Source organism: Myotis brandtii, unplaced genomic scaffold (genome assembly GCF_000412655.1).
Source record: "Myotis brandtii unplaced genomic scaffold, ASM41265v1 scaffold216, whole genome shotgun sequence".
Classification (NCBI taxonomy): domain Eukaryota; kingdom Metazoa; phylum Chordata; class Mammalia; order Chiroptera; family Vespertilionidae; genus Myotis; species Myotis brandtii.
The window spans coordinates 1,892,277-1,906,604 of record NW_005358092.1 but is presented as its reverse complement, the minus strand read 5'-3'; the positions used below and the strand labels follow the sequence as shown (position 1 = coordinate 1,906,604).

Genomic DNA, 14,328 nt, shown 5'->3' with positions numbered 1-14,328 from the left:
GGGGGGGGGGGTCAATGGGGTAAAAAGGGGACATATGTAATACTTTCAACAATAAAGATTTTAAAAAATAAATAAATAAAACATAGCTAATAAAAGATTTAAAAAAAGAACCGGTAAGATTTCCTGACAAACTTTCACATAATGCTACTCTAAGCCTCACTGAGAGGTCCAAGATTGCCTCTTCTTGTTGCAGGTCATCATCTCCTTCCGGAAGAGCTCTGGGTGTGTGTGTGGGAGTGGGGGGGTTGGCAGGGGGGAGGGTGTGGAGGAGCCACACACCCAGAGACTCAGACTACACCTCTGTGATTGACAGTACAGGTTTGTTTATTCTTAAGCATGGGCCTAGTAGAAAAAAGAACGTTCCAAGAGTAGCATACAAAAAGGAGATTTTCAAATAGAAAAACACAAACTGAGTCATACAATACCCTCCCCCCATCCAGTGCACTAAGTAAATTACAATGGCATCTCTGTTGCAGAGCCTGTCTTCTCCAGACACATTTTAAAGTTATTTTCATCAAAATTTACAATATAGACAAAGACTAGGAGAAAACTGTTGACAGGTATCAGCCCATGTGGCCCTCGTTAAAGGAAGGCTGCTATCTCTGCGTCTAGATATATTCTGTTAAGGCCCCTTTTATAAAGAGGGAATCTTCAGAAACCCGCTGACATGCTAATAATGGCATGGTTAGCACTACTGTTTGGGTTAATGCAACCAAGTGGGCTCCGCGTGGAGCTGATGGACTGCTTTGAAGCTCAAGCTTTCTCAGGGGACGTAAATGTCATTATAACTTCATTGGTGAAGGTGCCAGGAACAACAGATTGAATGAGAAATCCTTTCAATCAGTGCATTTGCATATTCACTTTATCGTGAAACTAAAGTGAATGGGTTTTTATATTGCAAACGGATGTGTTTGAATAGTTTTTAGGTTATGAACCAGCAGACAGGGTTCTGCTCGTGGAGTTACATTATGAGCGTGGGCAGGAGAGTACTTGACTAGAGAAGGATCTATCTAGCGCCATCAGCCTGCCACAGGATTTCCCCGCCTCCCTCCCTCCCTGGAAAGCAGCCTCACCCTAGGAGGCTGAAGTTACTGCACTGCAGACCTCCCTGCTTTTAGACAGGCTCCTCCTGCTTCCCTTCCAGCCTGTGTGGGGAGGAGCCTGCAAGATGAAGCCTGCTAATTATATGCGGCCACTGTGTGGGTTCAGATGACACCAGGGAACAGGTCTGCGCTAAGTCCCCTAACACTAAGGAAGAGAGGAACGGCTTACTCGTGCCAGTGACGTCCCAACACCTGGACGACCATTCCCTTCAAACCGAATGCAAAAACCCCGAGCCATCCTGTCCTTCCTCGCAGCACCTGGACCTGGGCTGCAGCACCGGCTCTCCTCACCAGCGAGGCTAGCAGGGTCACTGCTCAGCACTCACTTCAGAGCATGTCACCAGTTCCTCAGTGCCGGCCGCCTCGGCACAACCACAGAAGGCTCCTGTGTACCGGGGAGCATCATCACCTTCTCCCCCTTCCAAGCAGGCAGCTGCATCTGTGAGACTGAAGGCGAGTCCAGGTCCTTCTCTTCTTTATTCGGCCCCAAAGAAGAGCACTGGGTCCAATAGACTGTCCTTGGACTGAGCACAGAAGGAACAAAAAGGTCCTCTTCACGGCCACAGGCCGAGGTGCGCCCTCCCGCTTTCATTTCTTGAAAGGGGTGAGTTTGTTGAAGGTGTGCCAGAACAGCGAAGGCTTCCGCTTGGGTTCTGCCAGGGCGAACACCTGCTGCTGAGGGACGCTGGTGGGCACCGTGACGTGGCGCTGGTGCATGGGGTGCAAGCTCTGGTGTGGTGGGGCCACGGGGCATCCGTTATAGCCTGACTCAAGAGAGAAGAAAGAAGACACATGGAACGAGAGTCACTTATTAACCAAAAAGGAAAAAAAAGTGCCAAGACTTCAAGTTCTTAGCTGATTCTCAATTCACATTCACCGAAAGTACATCTGACAGCTATCGTAACACATTTAGCCCATGCTGTGTGCGGAGATGGGACATAGTTTATCTCACTGAATCCTCACAAAAAATCCTCCCAAGAAGGTACCATTACAGACAGGAATGTGGCTGAGAAGAACACGGAAACCAGAGAGGTTATGTGAATCTATAGTCACATGGCAGTAAGTGGCAAGATTAGAACTAGACGGCTGTTTGGGATGAGAAGCAGTACCACCCTGCTCGGCCCAGAGCCTACTCTATCACTTCTGGGCTGTAAGTATTCGGGAAATCAGTGGACTTTCCTGTGCTTCAGTTTCCTAAGTCTAAAGCAGAGATACCAGTGCCTACTGGGGAATGAGAATCAAACGAGTTAACAGAAGTAATGTGCCTAGGATAGTGACCCAGATACCTCATCAGTTGAATCAAAACTGCTTTATTAAAGTTGGTATTTTAAATTTGTGCAGAGGTCATTAAAAAGGCGTATTAAAATTAGCTACAAGACCACACAGTACCTGTGAAAGTCAGCATGATAAGAGGAAAGAGTGTAGGTTTTGGAAGGAGCCAGGACCTCAGTTCAGAATCCATCCCTGCCTCTGGCTTGCCACAGGCTTTCCCTATCTCCCAGGATGACAGGGAGGATGAAGTGAGGTAACTCATGAAAAGTGCCTGGCAGGTGACCATCAGTTGCATTTTCGGGGGCCTCACTGCTAAGCTAGTGACTCTTGGAAGACACAGAAATGAATAAGTTCTAATAAATTGATATTTATCGGTCACTTGACATTAAAGTGAAGATGTAAAAAAGAATACGGTGTGTTTTTCTGCCTTGAACATGTTTATAACGTAGGGGGGAAATTCTGCATTTGAGTGGTGGGAGCAGGAAAATGTTGAGTGTTATTTTGGCAATGAATTCGTCTTGGTGCAGCAGTTGATGGCTTATCACAGTCCGAGGCTGAACTGATCCTTCTTTCTGCATTTTCAGTTAGGAAAATACTGAGTAGGATAAATGTCATAGGGTCATCCCTCTTGGAGTCAATCTGAATTAAGTTTATAAAATATAACATTTTTGGAATAAAGATCTTCAGTGTTTCTGTTGGGCTAGAATATTAGTATTACCTACTTGAAGAAACTCTGCCTGCACATCCAAACCCGGGTGTGTGTGTGTGTGTGTGTGTGTGTGTGACCTGGGCGTTGGTATTTTTAAACAGCTGCCCGGTCATTCTGAGGTGCTTGCAGGGTAGAGAATAAGCTCTAAATAAGCAAGTCTGTCTTGTTTTTCCTTAGCTCATTGCGTGATGTACTGAACTTTCAGATCTTCTTACTTGAACTAAAATGTAGCCTGCAGGGACACGCAGTCGGGGTTGGAGATTCCTCCTCACATGTCCCAAAGATACAAGAGTGGCTGACCTGCCTCAGACTAAGGAATGCTGACCTGGCCATACCATCACCCCTCAGCGGGGGGCCCAGAGGGGTTGTGGGCAGCAGAGGGAGGTCTGGGAGCTCTTGGCTACCAATTCAATACACCTTTTATAGACTCATATGCAAATGTAAGCAAAAAAAAAATGGAAGTACATTCAAAATCAAATGCTCATTATGGTAAAACTGCCCGTTATTTTGGTCTATCATTTTGAGTTTCATCCGCACTCCTCTCCTTCATTCAGAGTTGGTCATGTGCTAACTTTGAGCCTTCCCCCAATTTTAATTCCAATGCTGAAACACATTACAGAGAGGGAGGCTTCTGCAGAACTTACCTTTTGACTTTCCATGTCCTGCCTTTTGAGCATTTAACATGGCAAGTTTCTTTTGATTTTCGGAAATTTCCATTCCTGTATTTAGAAACAAAGGTAATACGTATTCAAAACAAGTGAAAACATTTTAGATTAAAACTTGCGCCGTAACCCATGTTACCCTGAGATATTCCTCATAACCTGAAGCAAAGAACCTTGATCCTTGAGGAACTAGAAGAAGTCGAAAGACTGGATAAGAGAAGAAAGGAGCCAGGACTGTCACTAGGACACCGGAAAGACTGAAATGGGGTGCTGTGGGAGGGATGCACAGACTACCTGTGCAAACCCAGATGTGTCACACAGTCACCCTATTATCCCCCTAAAGGATAAGGCTCTGGGAGGAAAGGATGAATCAAAGGGCCGCGGGTCTGCTCACTCACTGTGAAAGCTGAGTGAGTTCTGATTGTCCCCTAAACAAAGGTATCATCTGAGTAATAGAAACTGAATTTTGTACCCCAACTGTAGAGAGCATGAGGAGAGAGGCAAGGACAGAGGCAGAGGCGGCCACAGCTGCTGGACTGGCCCTGCCCTAGGGGAGGCCTCCGCCTGGTGGAAGGGGACCTGGGCTCTGCACTCTGCTGCCTGGGGTCACTCGCCAGGGCTCGCCCTCCACCTTCGAACACGCTGCTCCCTATGCCCTGACTCCTCGACATGCTCAACATCTGTCCCTAATGAGTCCTTCAGGCTTCACACACTGGCCCCCTGGCTTCTTCAGCTCTGAGGCCTACTCTGGTCTTGCCTTATTCCCACCCTCCATGCCCCGCCTGTTCAATGGCACAATCTCTAGGATCGACCTATACCAGTGATGGCGAACCTTTTGAGCTCGGCGTGTCAGCATTTTGAAAACCCTAACTTAACTCTGGTGCCATGTCACATATAGAAATTTTTTGATATTTGCAACCATAGTAAAACAAAGATTTATATTTTTGATATTTATTTTATATATTTAAATGCCATTTAACAAAGAAAAATCAACCAAAAAAATGAGTTCGCGTGTCACCTCTGACACGCATGTCATAGGTTCGCCATCACTGACCTACACGCAATATACTGGGCACCTAGGCTGACGGAATATACCAGGCAAGGGCCTGGGTCAGTCCCATTTTTGTCCACTCTCACCCAGATCACAGATTTAATGGCTCCAGGAGTGCCGCATGGACACATCCCTTCATCCTGTGTTCGTTCGTTCGTTCATTCATTCATTCATTCATTCATTCATTCATTCATTCCTGTCTCTCTTTTGAGCACCAGCAATAGGGAAGTGCTGAACTGCAAAGGTACAACATCAGGTCCCTCCTTGCTTCTCCTGCCAAAGGGCAGAATTGAGAAGTATTTAGAATGCCCTTGTAACATTTGGTTCAATCTGAGGAAAAACCAAAACACTCCAACTTACAAATGATTTCAGGGTCTGCACTAGACAACAGTACATGGCAGGTAAGATCAGCATTTTGTGGCTCTCTCAGTTTGCATTCGAATATATGTGACCTTCAACTATCTGAAGAATTCTCGGCATGATGGAGTGATGAGCCTTATTCCAATGAGGCCTGAAAGTCAAAAGCTGCACCAATATATGGAAGTGGCTGGGGATCAGCTTTCCTCTGGGAATAAATACAGGACACTTCCACTTAGCGGAAGGGGCCACCTACAGCAGTGAGCTCTGTGTCATTAGAGGTTGAGGAACAGGCCAGTGCTCAGCTATTAGAGTGTTTCAGAGGAGATTCCTGCTTCTGACGGTGAGTCAGCCTGGCTGAGTTGTAAAGCCCTTTCTACTCTCATACCAGTATATGATCCCACGAAACCTCCTATGGTGAGAGCAACATTTGTGGCCCAGCCTGAGCCAGTGCTGGTGACACACACTATGGGGAGGGCCAACGGAGCACCGGCTGGTTTTGTTCTGGCTTTCTTCATGGCAGTGGGCGGGGAAGAAAGAGGGGGAGGGCCTTCTCCATCCTGCACCACAGCTTTGGGGGTCTGGGCCCAGGAAGGCTGCAGAGAGGGGGATCCTTCATCCCACCTCATCTCTAGGGCCCATGGTCCCTGTGGCATCCTGACTTCCCTTCAACAGTTTGTACTCAAAACCCTACTGTGCCAGGGAGGCACTGGAGCCCGTCTGAGACTGTGCCCCACCGTAAACACCAGGCTGGAGGGTTTGTCCCACAGGCCAGTGAATACCTGGAGGGGAGCAGCAGTGTGAAGAAGACAGTGGTCCTGCGTATGGAGAGGCATGGCCTTCACTGCAGTACAGGGCCTTAAGCCTCGATTTTTTCATTTGTAAAATGTGTACAGCAATAGTATCCACGTTTTGAAACTAAATGAGATGGTCTCTGTAAATGTGTAGTAGAGCATCTGGCATGTAAATGTTGCCTATGGTAATTACATCTGCCACAGCCTGTCTTGTAAGCAAATTTAGAAATGTTTAGAATTTGCAAATCCTTTTCTTTTCCCATGAGTGGGAGTTAACTCTGTGGGAGAGGGCTGGGGAATGAGGTTAGAAAGCAGAGGCCAACGAAACCCCGTAGCGCTGAGCGCTGCTTACCCATTTCCCGGTCCTCCTGCACCCGTCTCCTCTCATCCGCACAAGCCTGCAGCCACCTCGCCTTGTCTTCCTGTTTCTTGGCACAAAACAGATGAGCCTCGTCAGTGGTTTTGCTGATGAGCTTGAAGGCGTTTTTCACGCTGAGGTTCCAGTCCTTGTCCCGCCCGTCCTCTAGGTCCACGAGCTCCATGTCATCCATGTCCATGCGGCCCCTGTAATAGAGCATGTCCCTGCGCAGCAGGTCCTTCTTGCAGGACACGAGCTGGTGGTCAAACAGAAAGAATGTCCGCTGCTGGCTCTTGCCTTGCTTAGTGATTCTGGTCAGCTCTCCAGAATGGATCAGTTCTGAACTTCGGTCTAAAATGTCCCGTCCCTGGAGGATGAAAACACACTGTGAGACCTTCCAATTCTTACCTCCAGGTGCCGGGAGCCCTGACCCAGAAGCCTCCCCAGATTTGCCAGGTGCCCAAGGCCCACTCACAGGTAGCCAAGCCTCAGAGGCCATTTGAAACCTCGGTTTATTAGTCTTCTTGCGTGTGAAGGTTCTTTTATTTCCTACTAAATGGGAAAATGTTACAGGGCCTCTGTTATCTGAGGTGACTTCCTTATCAGAAAGAGCAGTGAAGAGCCTGCTGGGCTAACGAGTCCGATCAAGGTCTGATATGGCAGCTGACCAAGGCCGATCCTTGGAGAATGAGGACCACAGGTAGGTTTGGGCAGGTGAGACAAACTACAGATGCTCTGGCTTTAGTCAGGCCTATGGCAGCTGCCTGGACTAACGCGTTTAGGATCTTTGGAAACCAAAGGCCAGGCGGCAAGTTACCAGCAAGATAATTGGAAAACTTCTGACAATAAATTATCTCCTCAGTATCAGAGTCCAAGAACGGAAGGAAAACCACACTTTTATCATATTTAGGTTTGGGTCTAATTCAATGAAACTTTATGGTATTTAGCACGACACTGGCTTTCAATTTTACAAATTGAAGATTTTATTCTCCTTTAATCTCAGTCATATACAACATTTTTTTTGTAGGTAAAAGCTCTTGACTCCAAAATACCTCTTCTATTTACCTGCCTCAAGCAATTCTGTGCCCTAGATTCTTCACTTACAAACTAAGAGAGTTAGACTCAGTGATCTCTGAGGGCCTGTCCAGGTTCCAGAAGTCTATAAGGCCTTGAAATACAAGTATTTCTTTCCACCTTTCATCACTATTATCTACTTTAGTTAAAAACCTAACTTCTCAGCCCAAACTTTCACAAGCCTTTGGGAAAGTGAGTTTTGACCAATTAGTTTGATGTAGGATGAATCTTGCTTGTTCTAAACACAATATGAACAGCACCAATTTGTTAATCTTAAGAATGGCCACAGAGACTAGTGGTTAGCAGCATGGACCCTGACGCCAGGCTGCCTGCCTGGGTTTGAATCCAGTTTGGCCACTTCCTAGCTCTGTGGCCATGACAGGCCACTTAACTGTTATGTGCTTTAGCTTCCCCATATGTTAAATGGGTGTGATATTTCCTACTTCATTGGACTGTTGAGAGGATTAAAATGAGTTAATACGTGAGGAGAGACCAAGATGGCGGCATAGGTAAACACCGGAGACTGCTGCCGCAAACAACCACTTCAAAAATACAACTAAAAGACGGAACGGACATCACCCAGAACCACAGGAAGGCTGGCTGAGGAGAGACTCTTCAACTAGAAGGAAAAATAACAGCACACCGAGGCTCAGAGGAGGCGCAGTGTGGAAAATACTCAGGTGCGGAGGTGCGCGCGCAAAGCGGGCTGGTGGCTGAGAGCGCGGTTGTTGTTTTCGGTCAGGGGGGAGTCTCAGACTCTGAGCTCCAGATACGGGCGAATCGCTGGGGACTCGGACCCAAACGGGAGAAGCGGGAGTGTCTGGCATCAGTTGGAAGGCAGCTTCCTCTCCGAGGTTTGCAGCGGTTCCTGGGGTTCTGAGAAGCAGAGCCTCTGGGAACGGGACTGAGGGCACCATAACTGCTCCCTCCGCCCGCCCTGTTGAGCCCGCCCCGCCCAAGCCCTGCGCAGAGCCATTTGCCAGATCGCCTCAGGCAAAGGCTAGATTAGCACCTCCCCAGAGGACAGAAGTTTCCCGCGGCAGACACAGCTGATTCACACAGCCAGTCGGCCTGGTGGTCAAATCCCTCTAGTATTAACTACAACAATCAAGGCTCAACTAGAACAAGACTGCGCACAAAGACCACTAGGGGGTGCACCAAGAAAGCATAAAAAATGCGGAGACAAAAAAACATGACAGAAATGGAGGATATAGAGCTAAAAATCGCAATTTTGAGGGCTTGCAAAAATGTGCTAGAAGCTGTCAATAAACTTGAGGAGAGAGTCACGAAAACTAATGAGACCCTCGATGCTATGATAAAGAACCAACTAGAAATTAAGCATACACGGACTGAAATAAAGAATATTATACAGACACCCAATAGCAGACCAGAGGAGCGCAAGAATCAAGCCAAAGATTTGAAATGCGAAGAAGCAAAAAACACCCAACCGGAAAAGCAAAATGAAAAAAGAATCCGAAAATATGAAGATAGTGTAAGGAGCCTCTGGGACAGCTTCAAGCGTACAAACATCAGAATAATTGGGGTGCCAGAAGATGAGAGACAGCACGATATTGAAAACCTATTTGAAGAAATAATGGCAGAAAACTTCCCCCACCTGGTGAAAGAAATGGACTTACAGGTCCAAGAAGCGCAGAGAACCCCAAACAAAAGGAATCCAAAGAGGACCACACCAAGACACATCATAATTAAAATGCCAAGAGCAAAAGACAAAGAGAGAATCTTAAAAGCAGCAAGAGAAAGAGTCGCAATTACCTACAAGGGAATACCCATACGACTGTCAGCTGATTTCTCAACAGAAACTTTGCAGGCCAGAAGGGAATGGCAAGAAATATTCAAAGTGCTGAATACCAAGAACCTACAACCAAGAATACTTTATCCAGCAAAGCTATCATTCAGAATTGAAGGTCAGATAAACAGCTTCACAGATAAGGAAAAGCTAAAGGAGTTCATCACCACTAAACCAGTATTATACGAAATGCTGAAAGGTATCCTTTAAGAGGAGGAAGAAGAAAAAGGTAAAGATACAAATTGTGAACAACAAACATGCATCTATCAACAAGTGAATCTAAGAATCAAGTGAATAAATAATCTGATGTACAGAATGAACTGGTGATTATAATGAATCAGGGACATAGAAAGGGAATGGACTGACTATTCTTGGGGGGGAAAGGGGAATGGGAGATGCGGGAAGAAACTGGACAAAAATCGTGCACCTATGGATGAGGACAGTGGGTGGGGAGTGAGGGCGGAGGGGGGGATGGGAACTGGGAGGAGGGGAGTTATGGGGGGGAAAAAAAAGAGGAACAAATGTAACCTGAACAATAAAGATTTAATTAAAAAAAAAAAAATGAGTTAATACGTATAAATGGCTTAAACCAGTGCTAGGCATGTGGTAAACACAATACAGGTACTATTATTGTCATCATTCCTGTTTTTAGAAATAAGTGTGTGTGTGTGCGCATGCATGCTGGACCATTACTACAGGCTGTATTAGGCACTGCATTTGCGCTGTCTTATATAATCCTCACAAGAGCCCTACGAGGTAGGAAATAGCTTCCTCTCCGTCTCTTAGATGGAAACAGTCATCATGCCCAGGTCACAGGGGATTCACACACAGGCAGGGTGGCTGCACAGTCCATACTCTCACCAACTGCAATTTATATTTTAAATCTTCTCCAGCTGCTTCATGAAGCTCACGCTCTAGCACAGGTGTCCTCAAACTACGGCCCGCGGGCCACATGCAAATACAAATATTGTATTTGTTCCCATTTTCTTTTTTTTTACTTCAAAATAAGATATGTGCAGTGTGCATAGGAATTTGTTCATAGTTTTTTTTTTAAACTATAGTCCGGCCCTCCAACGGTCTGAGGGACAGTGAACTGGCCCCCTGTTTAAAAAGTTTGAGGACCCCTGCTAGCAGGAGAGAAGGCAATAAATTTTAATTACAGACACTCCTAAGAGTGTTTCTTGGTGGAGGTAAAAGGTAAAATAGTTGACTTCAATTCAATTATATGCTTCAAAATATATACAGGTATCCCCTGCTTCTTGAAAGTTCTCTTTATACTACTTTACTTTTACTAAAGACCTACATTAGTACCTGTTGTTGCTAATGGAAATAAATCCAAAGAGAATTTTCATTTTTTCCAAAAAAGGGGGGAAGCAATAATAGCGTTCAGTGTTGGTTTTGCAGGGAGCCATTACAGAGGCAGCGGCACTGGAGTGTGTGTCAGGCTTGGCCCCAGGAAGCTCCTTCCCTGGAACCACACCCTGCATCGCAGGTCCAGTGAGAGCCCAGCTGCGTCTGTGAGCATCTGTGCAGTGAAAGCTGTGAGCCAGGACCCAGATGTCATGGACAGGCCTTTTCTCGGTTTATTTTGTGAATCTGCTAGCAAGATGTGTCCTGAGGTGCTGGTCTTTGGCTTTGCACCATTTCAGCGTATGAACATTTCATAGGAACGTGCTAATTCCAGACAGCAAGGGAACCCTGTGTACCATTAAGCCATGAGTATAAAGTATCAATCATAAGACATCAAAGTCTGTCATTAAACTAGACCAAAGGTAGGGGAGGGTATGAGTGGTGATGCATGATGTGGGGTGGGGGGTGGTATCCACTCACCTCCCAGCCTACGATGGATACTTGCCAACGCGCTATCTTGTCTATACTCTCCAGCTTGCGTTTGCGCTCATTGATCAAACAGGCTACGTTTTTCATGGCCTCGTAGGCTGCCTTTATATTGTTGTAATCACTGAAAAGTGAGAGGTGAATTTTAACCATATGACAGGCTACTCAACAAAATAATACACTCCTTCCCCAATTTGTATACTAACAGTCTAGACAACATGGCATTTAAACAGTAGCCATTGTTCCCTTTTTCTTGTTCCTCCATGAATAGGCTGTAGTCTGCATAGGTTAAGGGAGTTGACCAACGCAATCCAGAATTCTTTGAATAAGAATGTTGTCCTCATTTCCCAGAAATTACTATGAATGAAAGTAAATGCCACAAGAAATGTCTTAATCACTGTGACAATGAATGATTTTCATTAATAAAGAAAGGGCGGTCTGTGATTGCTTTGGTTCTGATATAGCAAGTTGGCTATAGAAAGTACTTTAATATAACCATTTTCAAGAGTAATAATTTGCTCTGAGTTCCATCTTTCAAGGTGTTCAGGAAAGGACACCAGAGAACACAGCCACAGAAGGTTGACCTAATGAGTCATGTAAACGCCAATGTGACATTTACTTCATCAACAGATCTTCATTTCTGGTGCTTTCCATAGGCTACAGTCAAATCAAACTAACTGCTGCCCCACCAGGCTCCTGCTCCCAGGGCCTCTAAACTATAGGTAATAAAAAAACTAAAACTGGAGTTCTAATCTGCACACAGGCTAAGAGATGTCCACTATTGGAAACTTTCACATCCAAGTTTTGCTCAGTTAGTAACGGGAATATGTAAGTCAATCGTCCAGTGGATGAGCTGGATTTTTTACTTTCTAGCACTTTCCTTGTCTTACGGGGCAGACAGAGCCTATGGACTCAGTGGGACTGAATTAGAGTTTTCCTGCAAAGCCCAGAGAAAAGCCTTGGAAGCAGGTTCTATTGTTTATTTACCAAACACAAGGAAATGCAGCTCCCAGGAAGTCTCTGGCCATCTGCCCAGAAGGCAGACCGGCTGTCTCAGACAGGCGATTCACAGGCAGCAGAGGAAGAAGAGAAATGATTCAAGGGGCTGCCAAAATCCTGGAGCGTAGTGCCCAGAGAGCTCTCCAGCAAGGAAGAAAGTGGGCAAGATAATTGTTTTCTTCTGCAAGTTTTTATTTTATATATATAATTTCAGAAAAAAACAACCAAAAAAGAGTGTAATTTAAAAAAAAGGGCTTTATGTCATTTTCTTTAAAATGATTTTTTTTAAAAAAACAGATCAAATCTACAATTTCCTTATAGTGAAAATTAACTGCTGAAAGGTGATGTGTGAACTTCTGGCCACAGCTTTCCCGTCTTGGGATCTAATCTGCTTGCCTGAGTCTTTCAAGATGTCTTTGCTTCTTATTTATTATTTTCTTTAGTTTCTCATCATGATGCATTTTTTTCTTTTTTGAATTTTTCTTCAAATTTGTGATTCTGTTGACTTTATTTTCTTTCCAAACTTTTCTGATTTTTCCATCAAAAAGAGAAAATACACAGCTCTTTCATCTGTTTCAATAAGCTCCCTTCTCTTAGCTTGGTAGTCCTAACTCTTTAAATACTCACATCTAGGATTAATTGTCCAGTGACCAGTGGCCGGGCAAAGAATGATCTATTCTGGGCATCCTGCAGGGCCAGGCACTGCCCTGAAGAATGTGATGCTTTCCGAACAAAGGTTGTTAGAACCCAAAACAGTTGTGGTTTGCTCCAGCAGATTTCCTCACCATCCTTCCCCCCGCCCCTTCCCACTAGAACCCTTCCAGGCTGTCCCCTCCAGGGCTGCGGGTGCAGTGAAAGCTGTGTGCCGGTGACAGGTGTGACTCTGGTCTGGAACAGTAAGCTATATCCTAAAACCTTGCCTGCAATGGTTGTGTCCCCACTGGCATTTCAGCTCTGCCCTGGTGAGAACATAAGCAATGACCCAACTGCTGCCACCTAAAGGCACCAAATAGGCGGGTGGTGCTGTGGTGACATGGTCATGGAAAATGGATGTGCCCATTCCACTACCGAATGGGTGACAGCGTACACATAAGCACAGCAAGATTACACCTTATTCTGTGCATGCAGGAAAATGTTGAGTTGCTATTAAGTAAGCAATGGAGAACTTTTGGCTCCCCCAGAACTTAGGCACAAAGTAAGTCCCAAGGGAAGATGGAGCAGGCAGCCAATCACGTGAAACCCTGTGCTGAAAGGACAGGAAATGGGGTGGAAGGAATCTGGAGACAGAGTAGGCACCCGGGCTGGGCCAGAAAGGACTGAGAGCCAACCAGGACCTCGGTGAAATGTGCCTCCCAAGTGGACCCCACACGCTACTCTAGGCCTTGAGATTTCCTACTTTTTTATAGCTCAAATTTTTCTATGTCCTCAACCCTTCTACAGAGTAACATTTTGTTGGCAGTAAATAACACTGCTCTGAGGGTGAGTTAATGGGAAGCAACTAAAGGAGTACAGGAGAGAAAAGAAATATTTCTTATACTGTATTCAATTGGTCTATTTCTCTTTAAAAATTGTTTTTATTAACGAGTGAGTAGCTATAAAAGAGTATTTATAAAATATATGCCAATGATAGGACCAACAACACAATAAAAATCCCTATGTGCACAGAATACAGTGTAAGAAATATTATTTTTTAAAAATTGATTTAGAGAAAGAGCGGAAGCGGGTGGGGAGGGAGAGGAAGAGGGGGGAAAGGGGAGAGAGAGAGAGAGAGAGAGAGAGAGAGAGAGAAAGAGAAAGAGAGAAAAATCGATTTGTTGTTCTACTTATTTATACATTCATTGGTTGACTCTTGTATGTGTCCTGACTGGGGATTGAACCTGCAACCCTGGCATATCGGGACGATGTTCTAACCAACTGAACTACCCAGCCAGGGCCCAAATAATTTATTATTATTTTTTTGGCAGACTGTTAAAACCATAAACCATATATATCTTTTTTTTTTTTTAATGTTTTTACTGATTTCAGAGAGAGAGAGATGAAGGGAGAGGGAGAGACAGAGAGAGAAACATCGATTGGCTACCTCCCGCACACACCCTACTGGAGATGTAGCCCGCAACCTGGGCATGTACCCTGACTGGGAATTGAACTAGTGACCTTTTGGTGTAAGGGACAGTGCTGACTAACTAAGCCACACCAGACAGGGCTATTTTTTAATATCTCTAGGAATGGATATTCTGGAGCCTCAATAACCCTATCTTAGAAGAAACGAAAGTGACAAGTCTGACATCTGAGCCCTCTGTCCCTGC

General features: G+C 45.3%; 1 protein-coding gene across 4 annotated transcripts in view; it reads right to left on the bottom strand.

Moving 5' to 3' along the window:
• Nucleotides 1–306: 306 nt before the first annotated feature.
• SPATA13 (spermatogenesis associated 13) overlaps nucleotides 307–14,328 on the bottom strand; it is a 91,511-nt gene continuing 77,489 nt past the window's right edge. For 3 of the 4 annotated variants that reach the window (XM_005865911.2, XM_005865914.2, XM_005865913.2), the window contains 4 exons: nucleotides 11,018–11,147; nucleotides 6,301–6,673; nucleotides 3,729–3,803; nucleotides 307–1,867 (listed from right to left, as the gene is read on the bottom strand). In XM_005865911.2, coding sequence (XP_005865973.1) covers nucleotides 1,692–1,867; nucleotides 3,729–3,803; nucleotides 6,301–6,673; nucleotides 11,018–11,147 — 754 coding nt within the window. In that variant the 3' untranslated portion in view covers nucleotides 307–1,691. Of the gene's footprint in view, nucleotides 1,872–3,728; nucleotides 3,804–6,300; nucleotides 6,674–11,017; nucleotides 11,148–14,328 lie in introns of all 4 variants that reach the window. The other variant, XM_005865912.2, reaches the window with a different exon arrangement.